This window comes from Cheilinus undulatus, linkage group 16 (assembly GCF_018320785.1).
Source record: "Cheilinus undulatus linkage group 16, ASM1832078v1, whole genome shotgun sequence".
Lineage (NCBI taxonomy): Eukaryota > Metazoa > Chordata > Actinopteri > Labriformes > Labridae > Cheilinus > Cheilinus undulatus.
In genome coordinates this window covers 7,162,385-7,186,813 of record NC_054880.1, presented here as the reverse complement: position 1 = coordinate 7,186,813, position 24,429 = coordinate 7,162,385, and the positions used below count along the sequence as shown (strand labels likewise).

At 39.9% G+C, this 24,429-nt stretch overlaps 1 protein-coding gene across 3 annotated transcripts in view; it reads left to right on the top strand.

The window, feature by feature from the left end:
- The window catches only part of LOC121523988 (collagen alpha-1(XIV) chain-like), a 269,909-nt gene that overhangs the window by 148,934 nt on the left and 96,546 nt on the right, over positions 1-24,429 (top strand). For all 3 annotated transcript variants that reach the window (XM_041809125.1, XM_041809124.1, XM_041809126.1), the window contains exons 20-22: positions 12,469-12,598; positions 18,002-18,124; positions 19,522-19,671. In XM_041809125.1, coding sequence (XP_041665059.1) covers positions 12,469-12,598; positions 18,002-18,124; positions 19,522-19,671 — 403 coding nt within the window. The remainder of the gene's footprint in view (positions 1-12,468; positions 12,599-18,001; positions 18,125-19,521; positions 19,672-24,429) is intronic.

Below are 24,429 nucleotides of genomic sequence, written 5' to 3'. Positions count from 1 at the left end.
CTGACTGAGAAGCTGTGGCGTGACCTTAAAAAGCCCTTCATGCTGGAAAACCCTCCAGTGTGTCTGAATGAAAACTATTCTGCAGAGAAGAATGGGACAACATTCCTCCACAGTGATGAGAAAGACTCACTGACAGTGATCAGAAACGCTTTCTTCAGTTGCTGTCAAGGATGGAACCTGTTAGTAGGTTCAGGGGGCACGGCTTTAGGTAGCCTGTTAGCTAGTTAGCAGTCTCACTAAGCTAGCATGGTCTCTGAAATCTCCTGATCCAAATCCATTCTCCAGATTTATCTTTGTCAAAGCAGTTCATTAAAAAATACACAGACACACTTGTTAAACTCACTCCCACACTTATTTGTTTTGGATGCTCCAAAATCTCAACTTTTCCCTCTAGTTTACCAACTTTCTTTGGCTATTTGAAGCTGCTTGGCTGAAATGCTTCCCTGTCTCCATCCAGAATCTGTTGAGAGAATAACAGAACAACAATCAGTCAGGATTTGCTGGTGTTTGTGGTTCATGTTTGCAGATAATTGTGTATTAACGGTACCCAGTGGAAAGTTGAAGAGGAGCTTTACTTCAGGATGTAAACAACTGTATGCCCACGTGGGGATCTGTATCAGAGTTTGAGGAAGATTTTGATGAAGACAGAGACAGTTTGGAAGGAGGCAGACAGAGACAGCCCTGATGAAGATGATTGCAGGAATTCAGAGTGAAGTAGAGAGGAAGATGAGGATGATGATGATAGTGACAGCAGAGACAGATCTTCAAAGACTTTGTTACCAGAGTGAGAGGGAGAATGGCAGGATTTCACACTAATGAGCCACAACAGACAGAGGAGAGACAGACACGACAAATACTGATGCAAAACAAAGGAACTCACAGAGAGTGAATGAGCATGAGCACGACAAATATGTGCTCATGTGACGGTCAGAGGCAAAGATGAGTCAAAAGTTTAATTTTACTTTGAAAGGCTGTTTCACAAGTTTGAAATTTACAGATAGATTTACTCTGAAATTTAGATTAAAGGTCATGCAGGGCTAGGGTTCGATCCTACAAAGCTTCAGGAGGATTCTCTTGTTGCTGGTCAGAGTGACCGGACCAATCAGCATCATTTGAAGGGAAAGAGGCGGTACCTACAGGTGTGGTTTAGTTGTAGTGACTGCAAGCCTGTAAACAAAGGCTGACGGTGAAGAGATCAGCGTAGATGCAGCTCTAACGGCTGTTTGATCAGAACTGGACCTTTCTTTATTAAAAGAAGAGCAAAGAACCACACTCAGAGATTTTCTTAGTGGAAGAGATGACTTTGCTTCAGCAACAGTTTGATTCAAACTGGCTCCTCTGAGAGTGAAGAATCCTGGACTGACATGACAGCTGACTGTAGACTCTGTTATGTGGCTTACTCCTTGGTGGCCACTGTATCCCACCTCTTCCCACCATGGTTTATAATCTACATCAGTGATTCTCACCGTATGGCTCTGGAGCTGCATGGGGCTCTTTTGTCATTATTTGTGGCTCTTTAATGTCTTAATTTGAAATATTATTCTCCCAATAAAACTTAGAAAAGGGAAACTTTGACCTCAGATATTAATCACATTAATCATTTTTTTTCCCAGACTTATACAGAAGGCTTTGATCTTCAAACTAAATTTCCCATTTTATCTAATTTTTGCCCTTTTTCACCATTTATTGCTAGTTTTCACCCAATTAAGCTACTTCTGCCATTAAATACCACTTGTTTCCTCTTTCTTTGCCCATTTTTCAACATCTTTTAGCTACTTTTAAGATTTTTGCCCTTTTTTCTCATTTTTTGCCCATTTAAGCTACCTTTTGCCATTAAATACCACTTGTTTCCTCTTTTGTTGCCCAATTTTGCATCTTCTTTTAGCCACTTTTATCCCTTTTTTTCACCATTTTTGCAACTTGTCACCCAATTAAGCTACCTTTTGTCATGAATGCCACTTGTTTCTGCTTTTTGCCCGTTTTTTCAACGTCTTTTAGCCATTTTTATCCCATTTTTGCCCCTTCTTCTCATTTTTTGCCCATACAATATGACTTATTTCCATTTTTTTGCCCCATTTTGCCACTCTCGACTGCTTTTTGTCCAATTTAGTTACTTTTCTCCCATTTTTTGCCACATTTCTTCCACTTTTGGACCATTTTTGCCCCCTTAACTTATTTTTATTGCTACTTTGAGTGGTTTTTGCCACTTCTCACCTCTTCGATTGTGGCTCTTGCAAAGGTATATTTTAACAGTTTGGCTCTTTGGTTGAGCAGGGTTGAGTAACACTGGTCTACAGTGTCTTTATCTAAACCACACCTGTAGCTTCTGCCTCATTCTCCTCAAATCCTACTGACTGGACTGGACATTTCCTGACTGGACTGGACATTTCCTGACTGGACTGGACATTTCCTGACTGGACTGGACATTTCCTGACTGGGAAGAAGAGCATCAGAGTGGAGCTTTGCATGATGGAATCCCAATGACAGACATGGAATCTGGACAGTTCATCTGCCTTGCAAGCATTTAGCTGCATTTAACCTTTATTTAACCAGATGAAGACCCACTGAGACCCAGATCTGTTTCATGAATCATCAGTCATTAACGGGTTTGCAGCCGTTAGCTCAGCCCTGCATCTTGACCTGGACCTTCACAGTCAACCTTTCAGTGACTCCAGAATTCCCTCATAAGTGAGCCTGAGCCAGGTGTGCCTGTGTTTGTAGAGTACAGGGAGCCGCGGCGTGTCTGCAGGTGACTCTGGCCGCAGGTCTCTCATCGGCCTTTTCATCCTGACAATAAAGAGCCGCCAGCTGCCCGCACCATCGGCTTGTTAAATGGGATCTCTTATCAAAGTGCGAACAGCTGCGAGCTCTGTTTGGCAACCCGGTCAGGTTATGAATCACTGAGTGCAGCGCTCAATAGTGAACGTTTAGATATCTATCTGCTGGCAGGCCTCCTCTGCTGCTTTACTCTGAGTTAGTTAAGCTGTGTGTTTAATGCTGCCAAAGGAGAGACATCAGCCAATAGAATAAGGAAAAAGCACTCATTTACTAGGATTGATCCCTGGGTGGCAGTTCTCACCCTCTATCCTCACTGATGGAGTCTGACCTGCTCAGAACCAACAGAGTGTTACTAAATCATGGTCTTCATCCTCTGAGTTCATTACTGATGAAATCATTAATCACTAAAACAAGGGCCTACATGAGGTCAGCGTCCAAACTGAGCAGTGTTATTATTATTAATGTTAATCACGTACTATACTTATTAAAATGAAGTTAAATTACAGCTGTGTCACCAAACAACTGCTCCTTCATGAACTGTCGTCTTATATGCATTTCCCTCTTCCTCCTTTCTGCCTCACCCTCCTCCTCTATTATCTCCCTCTACTTACTCTCTGCCTCACCCTCCTCCTCTCTTTTTATCTCCCTCCTCCCTCTCTCTGCCTCCCCTCCTCCTCTCTCTTTATGTCCCTCCTCCCTCTCTCTGCCTCCCCTCCTCCTCTCTCTTTATCTCCCTCCTCCCTCTCTCTGCCTCCCCTCCTCCTCTCTCTTTATCTCCCTCCTCCCTCTCTCTGCCTCCCCTCCTCCTCTCTCTTTATCTCCCTCCTCCCTCTCTCTGCCTCCCCTCCTCCTCTCTCTTTATGTCCCTCCTCCCTCTCTCTGCCTCCCCTCCTCCTCTCTTTATCTCCCTCCTCCCTCTCTCTGCCTCCCCTCCTCCTCTCTCTTTATGTCCCTCCTCCCTCTCTCGGCCTCCTCCTCCTCCTCTCTTTATCTCCTCCTCCTCCTCTCTGCCTCCCTCCTCCTCTTTCTTTATCTCCCTCCTCCTCTCTGCCTCTCCTCCTCTCTCTTTATGTCCCTCCTCCCTCTCTGCCTCCTCCTCCTCTCTCTTATGTCCCTCCTCCTCCTCTCTCTTTATGTCCCTCCTCCCTCTCTCTGCCTCCTCCTCCTCTCTTTTTCTCCTCCTCCCTCTCTCTGCCTCCTCCTCTCTCTTTATGTCCCTCCTCCCTCTCTCTGCCTCCCCTCCTCCTCTCTCTTTATGTCCCTCCTCCCTCTCTCTGCCTCCCCTCCTCCTCTCTCTTTATGTCCCTCCTCCCTCTCTCTGCCTCACCCTCCTCCTTTTTTCTGCATCCCCTGTGTTTCTTTTGGAAGTCCCCCTCCTCCTTCTTTGCATCTCTGTTCTTTCTTTCTGCATCTCTCTCTTCTGTCGTCATGAATCTTCCTCCTCCCCTTTTCTTCCTCATCCTCTTCGTTCTTTGATGATTCCTCTTCTCCTCTTCTTCTGTCTTACAGAATCATTTTATAATGTTTGGCACTCTTTAATACACTGGAATATTGAGGATTTGTTGTTTTTAACGGGTGGTTTTGAAAACATTTTAAAGATGGAACATTTTGAGAGCCCTCTTTGTGAATGATGAAGTCAGGCTTAGTCCATATAAAATGTCCCATGTTTGAAGCTCTGTCCCTCGTCCCTCTGCTAATTTAAACTTTGAACACCTCAGGATTAGTGATGAACAATAATCGACCTTCTGGTCAGAATGAAATCAGTGCTGTATTGACAAACACACTAACCGGGTCGATCCCCTCTTTAATTTAATTTGAGTTCATCTGTTTCTTCATAAATTCACCGTCTCTAGTTCCCAAACATCCAAACTTTCTCTGAAGTGCTTTATTTTTCTCCTTTCTGCTGGATGAAACTGCAGATAGAGTTTGTGATTTTCATTCATACTTTTTATTCCAGTCACATTTAGACGAAATCCTCTCAGTGTTTCTGTTTCATTCCCTAACACTGCTCCATAACTGTTCTGTCTGGGTTAAACACAGTCCTCCTGATGAAGTTTCACAGCTTCACGCTGAAATATGAACACGTTTAGTTTAAGTTTTAAATTTAGTAAACCTAGCAGGGTTAGAGATTATTGATTCAGTTTAATTCTAAGAGCTAAATGACCAAACCTTACTCACAGGAGCTGATGGAAACTGAACCCTTGATTTGTTTTACAGGTAGATTTTAGATTAAATCTGCTAAATGCAAACAAAGACAGTGTGGAGTAAATCTGCAGTGCTAAATGTTTCATAGTCAATATTTTCAGTTCTTCTGTACTTTTTTGATGTGATCTGTTGTTGTTGAGTTCCAAAGTCCTGAGAAAATAAAGCTGAGTCGTGTTTTCAACCAGGAGCTGCTGTGAGCAGAGAGAGCATCAGTGACAGAGCTGTGATTCAGAAAAATAAAGGCTTGTTTTCTGATTTTTTCTCTGCAGTTATGCTCAGAAGCAGTTTTTTCTCAACTGGTGGCTCAGGATCCACACACAGGTCTGAGCAGACACACAGCCGTATCGTTCATTTTACTGCATTTACCCAAAGAAAGGGGTAAATTAAGCCCCCCCCCCAAAAAGAAGATGATAAAGAAAGTTTTTCCTGAGCCAGTGAGGCCATTCCTCAGGAAATAACCTAAGCTTCCTGTTTTCACAGGTAAATGAGTGATAACAGTACACTCCAAAACATGTTTGTCTCGTCCCTTCTCTTTCCTCAAATACATTTTGTCACACCTGAGGCCGAAACTGCGACATTTCTATTGAATAAGTTTGCAGTGAGTCCTGAGGTAGAACCAGGTGAGAACCACAGCTCTGGAGAACTTAGGAACATGCCGACGTCTCCTCACTAATGTGCAGGAAGGAGCAGGTCTTGTTTGATTCATCTAAGGCAGGGGTGTCAAACTCAAGGCCCGGGGGCCAAATCCGGCCCGTGGTGCAGTTACACCGGGCCCACGAGATCGTATTGTGTTCTTGTCATAATTGGCCCATCAATATGAGGTCTGCAGATTTCCTCCAGTATTAACCATAACCTTGATGGTATCAAATATCCTTTAGTCATAAATATGTGAAAAAATAATGATTAGAAATCATTAGATAAAAAGAATTGTGGGAAAAGAAATTAATTTGTGTTTTTTCATTTCATGTTTTCGATTCTGCATCGCACAGTTATGACTTCAATCCATTATTTGGATTTTTATAACATATTTTGACCTTCTACATTTATTATTTTTACTTTTTATCTCGTAGTTTGACCATTTTTGATTATTTTTTTGACTTTTGTCTCCTATTTTGACCTTTTCAATTTATAATTTTTACTTAATCTAATAATTTTGGCCTTTTTAATTTTGAATGTTCACTTTTTATCTCATATTTTGAGCATCTTCAAGTTATTATATAGACTTTTTATCTTATATTTAGATTTTTTCAATTTATTATTTTCACTTTTTATCTATATTTTTAGCTTTTCAATTTATAATTTTGACTTTTTATCTAATCTTTTGACCTTTTCGATTCATTACGTCAACCCTTATCTCATATTTTGACCTTTTAGGTGCACCATTTTAAATGTTGAGTCATATTTTTGCCTTAAACACATGATTGTGACTTTCTTTTTAATATATTTGCCTTTTTAAAGCGTTATTTTAACATTAATTTTGTGTTTGACCTTTTGAACTGCTAAGTTTAAGTTTTTATCTCAGATTATGAGCCTTTAAACTTTTAACCCATAATTTATTACTGGTGAAAAAGAGGTTAACAGTTCTGTTAGATCTGGACCCTGTTAGGCCCTCAGGTTAGACCTTAATTCAGACTCCAGCCCCTTCTGTGATTGAGTTTGACACCCCTGATCTAAGGACTGTAGACTGTGGAAAATACTGGACCAATCCTTAGTGACTTAAGCAGTTTGGTTACTGAAGCGTCTGAGCGGCCACCATATTGAAAACGACAAGCAGAGTCCAAATCTTCATCCAGTGGGGGTCAGCTGGACCTGATTGAGGTTCTTGAAGATATTTTGCCTCCTCTCTAATTATCACGTGCTCATTTATGAGGTTATTCTACTACCTGAATAGTGAAACTGTTGTAAATTCCCATCCCTACCGTACCTGTAAGTCTGCTGGAAAAACATGATGTAGATTTGATGCAAACATGAAGCAGAAAGCAACTTTTTAAAGACTCCTCGATTCTGAGTTCCTCTCCCTCTAATGGTCAGAATGTTCCTGCAGCCTAAAGCTGAGTCACTGAGTCCAGAAAACCTCCCTACACTCATAGATAAAGGAGTTAATGGCTCCGCCCGTTCAGACAGCGCCGTCACTCTTCCAGCAGATGTCCGTGTGTGGGCTGAAGCCGTGGGGCGGCCTGACTCTGCAGCCATCTGTCCGCAGACAGCTGTGACGCTCAGAGAAGCTCCATTATTCCCCCGCGCTGCTTCATTCAGTGTCCAATAAACCAAAGCTGCCGGGCATCCGGTCCAATTCCACCGCGTGTAAACAGAGATTCGGCAATTATTGCTCACTGGGAACGTAATCCAGGAGGTAAAAACAAAGTCAGGACATGATTGAAAAGTGTGAAGTTTTGAACGTTTTCCTTCTGTCACAGATCGGCGCTGAAACTTTGGCCCAAAAATCTATCAGTGTCCTCAAGCTTGACGCCATCTTTTCTACCATCTGCAGATCAAATTTAGATTTACTGATGTCAGTTTGTCGACTCAGATTTCCCAAAAAACACAGTCTGTTTCCTACTAAAGGTCTCTGATATAAAACGAGTTGTAAGTTTCTCATTCATTATTCATATTATTCTCGTCATCAGGTCCTTTTTTTTTTCTGCCCTGGCTCTGGATCCTCTTATCCTCTCAGCTGGTTTCACGTCATGTGTTCCATCAGCCAATCAGAGCTCAGAGGCTACAGTGTATGATCATCAATGGCTGGGCTCACCTCACTAAGAGATGTAGAGTTAATCTGCCGTTCCCCCGATGAAATACAGTCTTTAGTATTCATTGTTTGCTCTGCTTAATGGAAGTGATACCAACCCCTTTAAACCTTGATATTGCTCCTGGAATAACCGAGGAAAATAAACAGAAGATGGGATATCTGAGGCCAGCCTAAGCCCCCCCGGTATTCAGATGAAGAACCCACGGATGGTTCTAGAGTCTGGATCTTATTTTTATGTTTTTGCATAAGCAGAATCAAAACAGCAGTGAGAACCTCACGGCTGCTCTGCTCATTTATATCGTAGGCTATCTTGTAAGAGATTATTAGAAATAAAAAATAAAAATGTCTGTTGGTAGTGAAGAGTAATACGTATTCATGTGTTTCATTGTGAAAATCTCCTCACAGGAGTGTTAAAGGTACATTAAGTAAGTTTACGTAAGTAAAATCTGATTTTAAAATTCAGTATTTTGGCTAAAATAACTTTTTTACACAGTCCTCTAGGACAGAAATGGCCCTCAATATGCAAAAAGCTGAGATTGTTCTGAACATTAGTGTTGTATTCTGATGTGTGTGTTGCCTTTTCAAATCAAAACGTAAAACTTATTTATTCAGGATGGCTTCATACCCAGTAGTGAGTGTTTTATCCTTTTAGTCTGTATTTATAAATGCTGTTATTTTTTATCTTTATGGGTTTGTCTTGTGCTGTGTTTTTAACGCTATTAGATTTTTTTGTAAAGCCCTTTGGTCGTCTGTGGAGTGTTGTACAGGGCTGTATAAATAAAGTACATTTACATTTATATTTTACATCTGCAAGTGCCTTTAAAAAGGTGAATTAAAAAATAATGTAAAGTTAGACTTCAGAGGGTTAAATTCAGCTGGTTCTAGGTTAGTCAAAAGAGTTCGTCTGTTAGTTTTTCTGCGTTTGTTTTCATGTTTAGTGACATCCTGGAGGAACTCTACCAGATCTGACGTCAGTCTGCACACTCCCTGAGCTCTCAGAGCATCCTCTAAGTCAGGGGTGGCAAACTCAAGGCCCGGGGGCCAAATCCGGCCAGTGGAACAGTTAAATCCGGCCTGCAAGATGATCTCATATTTCTGTTCTAACTGTCCCATCAGGCTGAGGTCTGCAGATTTCCTCAAGTATAAAAATGTAACATACCCTTAATGATTTCAGAAATCCTTGTTAAGTCACAAAATCTAAAAAAGTAAGGAGTAAAAATATTTAGATTAGAAGTCAGGAATGTGGGAGAAGAAATTAACGTAGGATTTTGACTTTTTTTATTTCATACTTTAAGCATTTCAAAGCATAATTTTGACTTCTTATGTAATATTTTTAACTTTAAGGTTAATAATTTCAAAATTTAAGTCATATTTGGACCTTGTATTTTATCTCATACTTTTTGACTTCATAATTCCATAGTTTGACATTTTAAACTCAAAATGTAAAAATTTGACTCACATTTGGACTTTTAATTTCATGGTTACTAATTTTATTTCATATTTTGACCTTTTAAACTGATGATTTTGACTTTCTTTCTAATATATTTGCTTTTACAAAACATTATTTTTCAATAAAAATCTCATGTTTTGACCTTTATGGACTAATAAATTTACTTTTCTCAGATTTAGAGACTTTTAACTTTTCTTTTTTTTTCAATTTTTTTTATAGTCGATGCAAAGTATTTTTTTAATTTATTTTATTACTGGTGAAATGAGATTGGCAGTTTATGGTTAAAAAGTCGACCCTGTTAGGCCCTCAGGTTAGACCTGAATCCAGAATCCGGCCCCTGCTGTGACTGAGTCTGACACCCCTGGACTAAGTGATGTGTGCATGTCAGCGCTGAGGCTGGGTCCAGTACTTGTTAACATTTACAGGATTTTGAACATTAAAGGCAGTTTTTGCCTGATGTCATACTAGCACAGTAAAGTTCAAAATTTTCCCCAAATAATTCTTTTTTTTATCTTTGCTGCTCTGGTTTGAACTTTAGGCTACTTTGCTCAACACTGCCTCCATGGTTACTGGTGGTATTGCAACTTTTGAGCCTTGAGAGAACTTGCAGAAATATGAACAGAAAGACTGGATGGAAGCTTTGTCTACCTCCCTGTTACAGTGTGGCCCCACTAGATATTTCCAAGCTGCATGGAGAAGCTCTGCGTATTCCTGCCCACCACCCTAAACCCTTGCTGTCGTATCACGGATGAAGGGAGAAAAGCTGCTCAAAGTGTCACTTCCTCCCAGCTTGGGCTTTAACCAAGATCTAAAACGATAGGTTGCACTGATTTTGTTTTCTACATTTGTAGAGATGTCCTTCAGCACAGATTTCTTCTGTCGGCTTGTTTTGGGCTGTTTTGTTCTTCCAGCTGATGCGTTGTCACCTTAAATTACCTCCATCTCCAGTGTTCGTGCCGTTGTCTCTGCTGTGGTTTACCTTTAATTGTTGGAGCTCCAGTGAGGCCTCAGGAGGATCAGACTTTATATTCTGAGCCTGCACACAGTCTCTGCTGAAAAGCAGATTGAGCTTCTGCCTCGTATAAATACTTTATGAAAGCGTGTTTGCATTGGCAAAATGGAGTAAAGGAGTGTGGCTTTAGGTGGCTTCTTCAAACTGTGCAGCTCGGTGACAGTTTAGAGACTTGCTGCCTTTTTCATCAGACGGCGCTGAAATTGATTTGTCAAGGCCCGCAGTGTTTGTCTGACTGACACGTCTGAGAAAGTGTGATTTTTTTTAGGAGGAAGGAGAGCGTTTGTGGACAGAGGCGGGAGAGACTGTACATGTTCAGCATGCAAACCTTGGAAAAGAAGGACAGAGAGGCAGAAAGGCTGTGGAGGCACAGGAAGGGAGGAATAGAGGTTTTTTTACATGCATACAAACCAGTCAGCCGTTAACAAAACCCAAGATTTATGCAAACAGGAAAATAAACTTATCATAGCACCGTTTAAAAAGGATGCCAAGCTCAGAAAACCGCCCTGTTTGTGTTTTATATTCTGTCTAAAACCCCACAAACATTCTGGTGTCTTTATCAAACCTAGGGTTCCATGTCTGCCACCCGGTGGGTCCAGCTTTCAGAGTGTTACACTCATATTCTGGTTCCAGGTCAGAGGATGACCGGACCAATCAGCATCGGTTGAGGATAAAGAGGCGGTAGCTGTGGGCGGGGTTTACTGCTAAGTTCCTGCAGTCTTCCTCAGAAAAGTCACATGATGTTGACGTGTCTTATCAGCTGATCTTGAGCAGGTTTGGTCGCCCTGTCTTGATTGAGAGGATGACCACGCCCCCTGCTGTCTGGCCAGTTCATAGGCCAATGGGCGTGTTTCCAAATCTTGATGGCTTTCCATTGGTTGTCCTTGTGGTTCTGTGAATGTTTTCACTGTCCGTGGTGTGGTTTTCTCACAACATGCACAGAGTTTGTTTCTTCCACATAGCAGCTGAAACATGCCAAGCTAACACAAAACTATACTCATCAGTTAATACGAAAACAATGGAGGGAAAAACAGCTGGAGTCCCTTTAATCAGAGCAGTCCAGAAGGTTTATTCCCTCCACAACAGTGTTACTCAACCTGCTCAACCAAAGAGCCAAGTAGTTGAAACATACCTTTGGCAAAAGTGGCTTAAATAGGCAAAAATGGTGAAAAGGAGCAAAAATGGGACATAAGTGTCAAAAAGAAGTGGTAAAAATGAGCAAAAATAGGAAACAAGTGGTATTTAATGTATTTATTTAAAGGTGGCTTATGGGCAAAAAGTGGTGACAAAATGTGAAAAGTAAAGTAGGAAAACGGGATTCTAAAGTGAATAAAAGTGGAAAAAAATTAGCATAGAGTAGGAAAAAGTGGCATAAATAAACAGAAACAGTGGTGAAAAGCGGTTAAAAAGCCCCTATTTCGCCGATGCAGCACACATGCGTTGATGTTATCAGTAAATCATGAGTGGAGGGCCCATTCGCCGGGTTTTTGTGTTGGGAAACGCCCCTGAAAATGATTTTTGTTGTTAAATCTAATTGATTTTGGCTTATGCTGTATAAATACAAATGAAAAGATTAAACTACGCCACTTTCCTGTCCTTGACATTAGAGATAGGTGTGTTTTAAAGTCATAAATGTGTTGTACATGCTCTACTGAGTCTGTGTGATGCCCCGCCATCATTCTGCCATGAGGAGAAATGGGTGTGGCTTCTGGGTTAAGGCAGGACAGCATATCAATCAAACAACAACAGTAAAGCTCTGTGGTGATAGTGATGTTTTAAATAGAGTAAAAGAAGCCCTAATAAAGTTCATAACTGAATCTTTATTCATGAGAGGAGGTGCAGAGAGGGTCAAGGACAGACAGAATGAGGGAAATGAACAAAGGAGCAGAGGAAGACTTCAGAGTCTGAGGAGAGAGAAGACGCCGCGGGGTGAAGAGGCAGATTAACTTTTCTCCGGTCTGAGAGCGCCGGCTCACCTGCACAGACGAGTCATTTAGGGATCAGTGTTAACAAAAGGCCAGGTTCACAGACAGGTGAGAGGAAACCTGGACACAATTAACCCCAGAGCCCCGCCGCTGCAGCTGACTCTGCCTCAGCTCTGTTTAAACTTTAATACTCAATTTTATTTTTGAGCTCAAGTCTTAATTAGCCTGTTCTAGGAGGAGGTACCGGTATTAAAATACATATATATCAAAGAGAAACACTTCCCAATCATGCCCAAGCAGTTTGAGCAGCCAAAGTAAAGCCTAACCTCTGACCTTCTTCCTGTTGCAGAGGACGGTGCCCAGCGGTCAGAGCAGCCTGGTTCTGCAGCCCCTTCTGTCAGACACTGAGTACAAAATCGCCGTCACCCCAGTTTACGCCGATGGAGACGGGCCGACAGCTTCGAAAATGGGACGGACACGTGAGTCACATCAGCGTTTGATTTCCTGCAGGGCTGGACGGTTTAGGAAAATAATCTAACTGCGATTTTTTCACCCAACATTGTGATTGCAATTTAACATGTGATTATTCCTCAGGTTCCTCACCTTATAAACCATTCTATATTATAACACACAAAAATTTATCCCCCAGAAATTTATATCAGATCTCCCAAAATCGGCAAATAAATGTTAAAAAAGTATAAGAAAATAACAAAAAATTAAAAACCTGCCCCACAACCCAAAAAACAAATCAAATTTTCATAAATATTTTACAAAACTCAAGGCCCCCCCCCCAAAAAAAAAAATTATATGAACTTCTTAAAAATTTACAGATAAATTTCTCAAATTTTCATGAAATTACCTAAAGGTTTCAAAGCTAATTCCCCTTCAAATTTATGTCAAATCTCCCAAAATCTACAAATTAATGTTCAAAAATTCTATGAAAATAAATAAAAGATTAAAAACCTGCCCCACAGCCTTAAAAAATCAAATAAAATTCCCCAAGAATTTCAAATACATTTCTCAAAAGTTCATAAATATACTTAAAAAAATCAAAGCAACCCCCCCCAAAAATCAAATCAACTTTTCAGAATTTACAAATAAATTTCTCAAATGTTCATAAAAATATTTTAAAAATCAAAGCAAGCCCCCCCCCCAAAAAAAAATCAAATCAACTTCTTAAAAATTTACAAATAAATTTCTCAAATTTCCCACAAAATATGTTAAAAATTTCAAAGCAAAAATCCCTCAAAATTTCAAATCAATCTAACAAAAATGTCTTATTGCAATTATTTTGTCCTATAATGAAAATTTGATTTGAATTGTAATGACGGGAGTGATGATTTTATGGATTTCTTAAGCTGAAGAAGACAAAAATATACAAAAACAAGGAAAGTATGAAATTTGTTCAATTATTAAAGAAAATATTGGCACTTGAATGTTTGCATTATGTGTTAAAAATCTATTAAACTGCTATTTCAAAACACATTCAGGTCAAAGAATTATTGCACCCTCTGTGATTTGAAAATTGCCCGGCCCTAATTTCCAGTCTAAGCGTTTAGTGGCTGACTTTTTTAGAGATATGTGTTTTTAAAAGCTCTGGTTCTTTTAAAATCAGTGCTTCTAATAACAGAAACCCTTTATTCTCCTCTGGGGTTAAAAATCTTTGTTAGTTGCTACAGCCCTCCTTCCACTGATGATCTTAAACGTTGGCGTTCTCTGTAAATCTTTCAGTCCTTTCTCTCTAAACTCTGATTTCAGGGAAGTTAAAGTGAGAGCTGACTGTGTCTGTAGCTAAACGTTCAAACATCCATCCTCCTCTCTGTGAAGCTGAAGACAGAAATATGTGGGAAACCTTCTTTCAAATGTGACTGCGGTGAAGACTCCTGCGGCGCCTAATGATTCTCACTGCCGAGAACAAACACTCGACTGTCAGAGAGGAGGAAACGTCACATCCACGCCATTCATCTCTCCAATCTGTCCCATCATGTCTCCATTTGTAGCGCTCTACGCACATTAGCAGGCGCTAACCACGTTCCCGGGTTCTTAAACGATGGGGCCTCTGCTGATGATGAATGGCTCCTGTTAGGGAGTGAGGGATGAGATGATCGCCCCGAGAGGAGCGAGAGAGGAGGATGATGGGATTTTTAGGGAGAAGATAGATGATGTGACAAAGGAAGACAGTGTAATCTGGAGATCTGGACCTATGAGGGATGGACTAGCACTGAGGGAGGCCTGGCAGCGAATACAGAGAGGATGGTTCTGGATTTATCCTCAGACTGGAGACGATAAAGAGACAGGAAGAGTCAGAATAATCAGAGGGATATGACTATCACCTGGAGAAGTTAGAGGCGAATACAGAGAGGATGGTTCTGGATTTATCCTCAGACTGGAGACGATAACGAGACAGGAAGAGTCAGAATAATAATCAGAGGGATATGACTATCACCTGGAGAAGTTAGAGGAGAATACAGAGAGGATGGTTCTGGATTTATCCTCAGACTGGAGACGATAACGAGACAGGAAGAGTCAGAATAATAATCAGAGGGATATGACTATCACCTGGAGAAGTTAGAGGAGAGTACAGAGAGGATGGTTCTGGTTTTATCCTCAGACTGGAGACGATAAAGAGACAGGAAGAGTCAGAATAATAATCAGAGGGATATGGCTATCACCTGGAGAAAGTAGAGGAGAATACAGAGAGGATGGTTCTGGTTTTATCCTCAGACTGGAGACGATAAAGAGACAGGAAGAGTCAGAATAATAATCAGAGGGATATGACTATCACCTGGAGAAGTTAGAGGAGAGTACAGAGAGGATGGTTCTGGATGAACTGTGACTGGGCTGTGACTGCCAGTAGCAGGCTGTTCTGTCATCATGTCTTTCTTTGCTGAACGGCCTTAAAGACCTGAAGGGGAGAGCGGGACAGACTTGTGATGGGGAGAAAAAGACACAGAGAGGCCGTGATTTTTGTCTTTTTGAATCGTGACTTAAATTTCCAAAGTGTAAAGACTTTCTTTGACTATTTTGGCTCTATTATAGCTACTGGTATTGTTTTAACAGCATTGACTCAGCATCGTTATTGTAATAACCCAACAGATCCCCAACCCTAGTCCACGGTGCTGATGCTGATTGGTGCATCCATCAGTCTATTAAACTGTAGACTCAGACATAACCTTTTGGAAGAAGAGTGTTTGGGAACGAAGCACGTTTGAGTTTCCATCCTTCAGCCTTTTCAGCAGCAGTGAACAATAAAACCATATCTGAAGCATTTATAGAAGTGGCTGCTTCACTGATGACTTAAGATGAAGTAGATTACAATGAAATAACACAAACTTTCCCTGGTTTCGCCTCCTGAGAAGAGCCTACAGACCTTCACAGCCTGCCTAACCAGTGCCGTGGACTCATAGAAACCTTTGTACCTGGCTGCTTGAATCACTCCTCCGCTGGGTGAATGGATCTCTCAGTCACTCAGAGTTTGGTCATTAAATCTGGAGTTTCTCATCATCTCTTGGCCTGACAGGTGGAAGAAAGAGCCCAAAGAGCTCAGCTGATGGCCGTCATTTTCAGAGAAAAGATGGATAATACAGCAGAGGAGGAGGAGAGAGAGGGGTTTAGATGTACGCGGCTGATGGCAGAGAGGAGAGCAGGACTGCCTTTATAACAGTCCTAGAGAGTGAATTATCTGGAGGTTTCATCGCAGATACTCAGAGAAAAGAGATGAAACAGCAGGCATGATGGGAAGTTTTTAACTTTTCAGATGAGTGTCAAAAATAGTACTTAGAGTTTTATTGATTAACAGCATTGAGAGGTACTAAAGCTTTAATAAAATCACATCTTCAGCTGTAGTTTTTACTGAAAGCTGCTGAGAGAGAATGCTGGGAATTTCATAGTACCATATTCAAGTTTAGACAGCCATACTCCTGGATTTGGACCTTTAAAGATCCCAGATTTCCTCACAGAGATCCTGAATCTCCAACGATGTAGAAGGAACCAAACTATCAGAGATTTTTCAAACACTCAGATGTGTCACAAATCAAACCTTCATCACAGAAGCTTCTCCTCTCCTCATCCTGCTGTAGTTTAGTTTCTCTGAGATTTGTTTCAGGAGTGATGATGATGATGATGATTCCTCTGTTTCTGACAGCTTGATGTAGAAAGATGCTCTTTAACAGCAAACGAACGCTCATTTCATCTTCTTACCTCTCCGGTTTCAGTCCGTCTCATATCTGCCTCCACTCTCCTGTCTCTGCTGTGTGATGACATTTTTATTTGTTGAAAGAGTTGGTCATTGCATGACTCACATTTTTGGGAAGTGCTCTTAACTTTGCAGCTTTGTTGTATTTCAGCATTTTCACATGCAAAGAAACCAGTCACTGCCCTAGCCTCTTTAATTCAGTTACCGCTGCAAATTTCCAGCTCATCTTTAAATGAGTATAACTCTGTAGCTATAAGGTCTATTTGGATGATGAAGGTACAATAATGAAGAGGGCTCTTGTGAAATTTGTTACATATATAATGATATATGTTACTGGATCAAAGAGAATCAAGTTGGCAAATGAAAAATGTCATTTTTGCCTACATTTTTCTGCTATTTTATCATATATATCTCATAGAAATAATGCAGTTGAAGTCCAAAAATCTCCAGTAGGCCAAAGCACCACATTTTGACATCACCTCTTTCAAATTTCATGCCACTAGAGGGTTATCAGGACGAAATCAGAGAGATTTTAGTAAAAAATATTCAGGCAAAATCCCCTCCTGTGCCATTTGGCCCGATTTGGCCCAATCTCCGCCATTTGAAAAATGACAGGTATCAAACTTTTTTTTTTTTTACTAATATGCCATTATAGGGGGTCACTGCATCATGGAATTCTTTTTTCCACCTCAAATCACCCAGACCTCCATTTAGTTCCCTTTCAAAGGAAGTCTTACAAAGGAACTAAAGTTTGATACCAAAGCAGCAGATTTATTTTTAATGGCACAACAAAAACAACACAAAATAAAGTGCAGAAAACTAAAAGAAACCGTTGAAACAGATGGAAACTGCACAAACATGACTAGGATTTTCAGTAGAGGCTGGGCTTTCAAAGGAGACCATGTTTGTGTCTGTAGTACCAGGAACCATCCCATAGGGGGCGGAAGTGTCTGAGAACAAAGCACTACAGCCACTTTGATATGTGCTCATTGATTTGAGTCTTTTTTGAGTTGGATGTGGTGTAGGTAAAAATTTTTTTTTTTGACTTGTAGCTGAGCTTCTTCTGTTCAGTTAGATGTGTAACATGACTATTTTTGTGCAAAACTAGAGCGTACAGAGCGAGAATGTTTGGATCAAGCTGAGCAGGACCAAATTTGGTCCCACTAGGGCTTAAGAGGTTTAATCTACATCTGCTCCTCTCTAACTTTTGACCTCAATTTATGTGTTTTTCCCTTCTTGTCACAGTGTTTATGGTATTTTCTTTCTTTCTTCATTACTTTATCGTCTTTGTGCCGGTTTGGGTCCATTTCTTACCCGTGGTCTGGGACACCCTACAGAGGGCGCCAAAAATTTCAGTCAGGATGCAGACTTTGTCGGCTTGGAGTTTGCCTTGAATAGATTTGCAATCATTAGATGTTATCATCATGATAAAACACTTATTAGATATTTATATGAAGGAAAGCATGCGTAGGTCTACTTTCTTGTGGATTTCTAAATAAAACTATTAAAATTGATGTTGATTGTCTGAAACAAATAAGGGGGGCTCCAAGGAGGATGAGGGCTGTAGTTTTAAAGGATAGAAAGGTTAAGAATAATTGATAAAGCCTTAAATAAAATAAACACTTCTATGAGAAAAGATCTAGTTAAAAAACTACAAATCTTTCTCTCCCTCTTTTTTGCTCTTCAGTTCCTCTCACGGCTCCTAGAAACCTGCGTGTGTCAGAGGAATGGTACAACCGCTTCAGGATCAGCTGGGACGTCCCGCCATCACCCACCATGGGCTACAGAGTCGTCTACCAGCCTGTTTCTGGTAATTTAGGCACACATGCTAATTCTGTCAACGTTATACATCCAGGTTTTACTGATAGAGAGTGGCGTGTCCTTCTTTCCTTCAGTTTCCTCACAGTCTACTCACTGATTGTAATGAATGAATGTAAGAATGAGAATAATGTGTCCCCTTTTCTAAATCCAGCTGTCTGTGAATCAGAGGGAACTACATCAGTCAACACGGGTCGAGCTGCCACGGCCCGGTTCAGAGTGCCGCAACACTCGTGGTTGACAGCTGGCTTTAGCCGGAGTACACGTGCTTTTTCAGAAACTGTCGTTTTCCCTTTTTACACGGAGACGGGGTGTTTTATCAATTAGTTCAGTTTTTAGGCACCAAAACGCCATTCCTGTGTAAACGGACAGCTAAAACGCTACAGAAGTTTTGCGTTTTTTACCTGCGAACGTTTTCGAGTAAACATGGCCTTATGCAGACTCAGGCTCAGTATGCGGGGGGTGGGAACACAACCATGCCAAGTACAGGGTTCTGATCAGCAAGTAGAGTTGTGCAGTCAAGTCTAAACCCCTCTGATCTCTTCCAAACCATCGCACCAGTGCAGCACAGGCCATTCCATCCTCTGAGCTACATGGTAGATGTAGAAGCAGCAACAAGGATGTAGTAGATGTCTGAAAAATAATTAAAACATCGTTAGTAGAAGGATGGACGCCAGAGTACTGTTAGACTTTTGTGCCTGATGCAGAAGTTTTCCCCACATCCTTTTTATCATTTCTGATGTTGTGGGAATGCTTAACTTAAATCCTCCGTCAGCATATCTCATACAGCATCCTTTGTTTATTCTGAGCATTCAATGAAAGGAGTTTAAAGAGCCATCTGGAGTTCAGTCTGTTCAAGAATAAAGAACAACATCCTCAGGGAAAATAAGAATACAGCATCTAGCTTCAGTTCTTAGAGGAGATCTGAGCAGACGCTCTGATTGGTTTAAAACACCCGTGTATACTAAAGTCATCCTCTTTGATTCAGATTCAGACTACTTTCCCAGGAAGACTTCTTGTTTTTGTTGTTAAACTCAGTTACTTCCATAAACATAGAGACGTAGTTAAACTAAACGTTTTGTTGATGTTTTTCCTTTTAGCTCTCTTTGGGTGACCTTAACACAGTTTAACTGAATCTGAGAGCTTCAGTCTGTTTCCTAAACATGAAAGTTTTAGTTTTGTCCTAGCTCTTCAGCCTTTAGGATGGAAACAGATGAAGGACATGTTACACTCTTTACCTGCTTATTTTCCTTTCTGTGCCTTTTTGCTCTCTCCAGTCCAAACGAATCTCCCGTCCCGTCCCGTTTAATCTAATGATGGTTTCTGAAAGTGTTCCTCTGTGGTCCCTCCTCATCTTCCTCCTCATTTATCCGTCCTCCTCCTCTTTAGCTCCTGGACCGGCTCTGGAGACGTTTGTGGGCGAGGACGTGAACACCATGCTGATCGTCAACCTGCTGAGTGGGACCGAGTACAGCGTCAAGGTCATCGCCTCGTACACCACGGGGTCCAGCGATGCCCTCACGGGCCGCGCCAAGACCTGTGAGTCTGAAGTCCTCCTCCTTAATGTCACAGCTTCAGTTTGTCTCAGTGAACAGTTATAGCTCTGAAAAAATCTGAATCTTCAGAAGAATCTAAATAAAGAAGAACAGACTTTTATCCAGAGCATGCACTGAACCAGCGCCATGATTTCCCCTCAAATAAAAAACTAGGATGAGTTCATTTGAAGTTGACTGCATTATTCTCCACCGCTGATACTAAGCTCACTATCCTGCCTTAGGGTGTATTTACTAAACAGTTAATCACTTTTTTTTTTAATGGAGGATTCTCCCAGTTATCCCTTTTTAAACCCAGCCAGTTCCAGTTCTGGTTCAGAGCCAGTGCTTAAGCTAGCAGCAGCTCTTTGTTTTTAAACAGACAGAAAATCCCGGTTCCAGTGTTGCACCAACTCCCTGCTGGTCCGGGTTAAGAACCGGTTCATCTCAGGACCTGCATGTGTATGTTGGGAGCCGTGTGCTTACGCTTGTGGTTGGGGATGGGACAGCGTCGTTTACAGAGCTGTTCATGAGACGGCGAGACCACGATGCAAAACAAACATGGATGTGAACGAGAAGCAGCAACAGTCTGAGGAGGAGTCGCACTGGCTGCTGGGAAATCAGAGACACACTGACACTGTGACCTGATAGCATGTTAGCCTGAAATATTCTCTGTATTACACTGTAACATCCTCACCGTCCTCACTTCAACTATTTAATATTTAACTTTCTTTACTGACATTTTCAGGTTTCCCTTTAAAAACGAAGACATCTGACACGATTATTTTAACTGTGGACAAACAGGAGATTAGTGCTTTAAAATAGTAATATAATAATAATAATAATAATAACAATAATAGTAATAGTAATAATAAAAATAATAATAAAAATCATAATAATAATAATAATAATAATAATAATAATAATAGCATAAATAATAATAATAATAATAATAATGGTAGTAATATTATTATTATTATTATTAATAATAATAATAATAATAATAATAATAGTAATAGTAATAATAAAAATAATAATAAAATAATAATAATAATAATAATAATAATAATAATAATAAAATAATAATATAATAATAATAATATAAAATAATAATAATATAAAATAATAATAATAATATAAAATAATAATAATAACAATAATAATAATAAGAAGAAGAAATAATAATTATAATAATAATATTATTATTAATAATAATAATAATAATAATAATGACAATAATTATGATAATAATAATAATAATAATAATAATAATGGTAGTAATATTATTATTAATAATAATAATAATAATAATAATAATAATGGTAGTAATATTATTATTATTATTATTATTATTAATAATAATAATAATGATAATAATAAGAATAATCACAATAATAATCATCATAATAGTATAATTTAAAAAATAATAAGAATAATAAAATATTCATAATAATGATAATAGAATGTATAATAATAAAAATAATAAAATGATTTTTAAATAAAATAATAACAATAATAATAATCATAATAATAATAATAATAATTTATTATTATTATTATTACTACCACTACTATTATTGTGATTATTATTAGAATCACAGTAATAATCACAATATAATAATAAAAGTAATATCTATTTTTTCATTATTATTTGTAGAAGTATTTGTATTTTTTGTATGTGGACAATAATAATAATAATTATTATTATTAATATTATTATTATTTCTATTGCACATTTATAAACAAATGTTTAAAAAGGGATTTAACAGATAGCAAAAGCATAAACTCAGGTAAAATTGAACATCAAAGATCAGACCAGACAGAGGTCAGAATGTGAGTGCAAAGGTCAACAAAAATACTGCAGATGGAAGAAATGAAAAACACAACAAGCAGGTCTTGAATGGCGTTAAAATAGTTGTTAACGGCTGTGAGCTGAATAGTTTTTTGTCTGTTAACAAAAATCAAAATCTAACGTATTTCAAACATGGATGTTATAAGCTTCCTGAGACCTGAGCTGTCAAACTCGACCATAAAGCCAAAACATTCCAATAAAAATGTCCCTTCAAAATTCCATATAAATGATTTAGAAAATTCAAGCACATTTCCCCTAACATTTTAGCAAATTCCCCAAATATTTCTAAATACATTTACGCAAAATCAATGAAAATGAGAGAAAATTCAACCAAACATCAAGAAAAAAATTCCCCTAAATTTCATTCTTGTAACAAAGGAAACCACAGCCCCAAATTTCCCACCAAAAACAAATTAATTTCCCATATTTCCATAAAAATACTTTAAAATGTCGAAGCAAATCCCTAAATATTCCCATCATATTCCCTGAAATTTCTATCGATGTGTGGTTGAGTACAGCACAAACTAACGTAACAACTCCTTCTTATTAAAACCTGAAACTTAAATACTACATGCCTTGATTTTAATATTGTACCTGATTAAATGTTGCTGCTTGTTGAAATAGAGTGGCTGGTAAAAAATGTTTGCTGCGCCTGGATAAAAAAAGTTCAATTCCAATCCAGGACTGAGCCGACTGCATCAGCTCCAGCTGTAGCCTAGCCTCAAAGAAAAAGAGAGGAAATGAGGGAGAAAAGCTGTTAAAGTGGCCTTTCTGTTAGGGCTGCACTGTTATAGCAACAATCATATTCACATTATTACTACTGATACTTTTAAGCCCGGTCACTCACTGATCTATGACGATGATACTGTATTCTCTGTACCGGGTAAAGGGCTGTACACTTTAAGCTGCTGGATAAAAACCTGAGTTATAAACTCACACACTCCCACTGCACGTACCAATATTACTCAAGATTCTCAGAGAAACAGTAAAAGAATGATAATAGATAACAATCGAGGAGGAAAAAGAAAACAAAGCAAAGAGAGCAGAGAACACCATGACGTTCCTGAACAGTCCATCTGCTCCAGCCTCAGGGAACCATTACTCCCATCAGACCAGTGTTTCTTCAGCTCATTCTTCTATGTTGTTCTTCTTCACCTGAATATTTACTTACCTTGATATCGACCCTCTTTGGTCACTCGGCCTGTTTAAGTGAATCAAACCTTTAATGGTATCGGTGTTCAGACGGGAGCTCCTCCTAATTACACCCAGCTCTGGAATGAAGTGTAGCTTTAAGAGGTTTCAGTTATCTCTCTGCTGATTTAGATGCTTCCTCAGGCTCTTTAAATGTCTGCCCCGGCTCGATCAATCAGCGCTGCTCAAGTGAATGGTTGGAGTAGGAGCCGGGGCTTCCCTCTCCTGAATGATAATTAACCACTTCACCACAGGCCGGCCCGGCGGTGCAGCAGCCTCTTTTTGAAACAGAAAGGTCTCCGGTTTGATCTCCATGACAGCCAAAGCAGCTCGCCGTCCTCTTTGAAGAGTCCTTGAACATGAACCCTGAACCTCCAGCCTCTTTCATCCATCCTCATTTCTCTGCCAATAAGAGCTCTCAACACGAGTTTCAGCTAAACGCCTGAACACGGAGCTTTAAAAGGATCACAGGAACGTCACTTTGCATCGCAGCCGCGGCCTCCCTCACCTGCATGACAATGAAGTTTTCTTGAGATTTGAAGGACGACTTTGGGGAAGAAGACGGAGACTAGAGCTGATGGAGATGGGGGAAGGAAGAAGAAAGATGGAGGGATTGGTGGAGTTTAAAGGAGGGTGTAATGATACGAGGCCGGGGGGATCCCAGGAGGTGGATGGAGCGTCTGTCGTTCTGCTCTGCAGCATCTTAATGAAGCTGATGGACCCGTGGAGATGACTGGACTGCTGCTGCAATGTCACACTTTACATCAAGTATGAGAGTTATGGAGGACGAAGAGGAGACTCACTTCTCTGTAACACTGGAAACTCCCATCTCAATCCATAAATCTGATATCCAACGATGGTTGGTGCTAAACGGACTCCATTATCATTGTACAGTGATGTGAGGAAGCATTGGCCCCCTTCCTGATATTTGTCGCACTTAAATGTTCATCAAACTAATTTTAATATTAGACAAAGATAACCTGAGTAAATACCAACATCAGTTTTTAAATGATGATTTCATTTGTTAAGGGTAAAAGGTCATCCAAACCTACCTGGCCCTATGTGAAAAAGTCTTCTAAGGCATTGGGACTCCAGACAACCATGATGAGAGCCATTATCCACAAATGTAGAAAACTGTGGTGAACCCTTCCATGAGTGACCAGCCTATCAAAATGACTCTCAGAGAGCATAGATGACCATGGGCGTAGCATGGGGGGGATAAAAGGTACTGATTACCCAGCCCCACTGTAGGGAGGAGCCCCTGAGAAGCCTGTGTGTCTTCATTTATTTTTTTAGTAACTTGTGTCATGATTGAATCAAACGCGACTGAATGAATTAGTCAGCAGACTGAAATTTGTATCAAATAGAATAGATAAAATACTGCTCCTCCCTTAAAAAATATCCAATTGGTGTAGTCCAGCACTGCAAAATAAAGCAAGGAACTTAAGTTTTTGACAGTATTGCTCATAAATGGGGGAATTGTGATTCAAAAATAAATTAAAATGCATCTGTATTTGTTAAAATGATGTAACGTTTGTTGCTTGGCTAGCTGGTTAGGGGGGGCCCTGTGAGACGGTCTTTCTGGGTGCCTAAAATCCTCGGCTACACCCCTGTGGGCGACTCATCCAGGAGGTCTCAGAAAAAACCAAGAACCACATCTAAAGACCGGCAGGCCTCACTGACTCGGTTAAGGTCAGAGTTCATGATTCAACAATCAGGAAG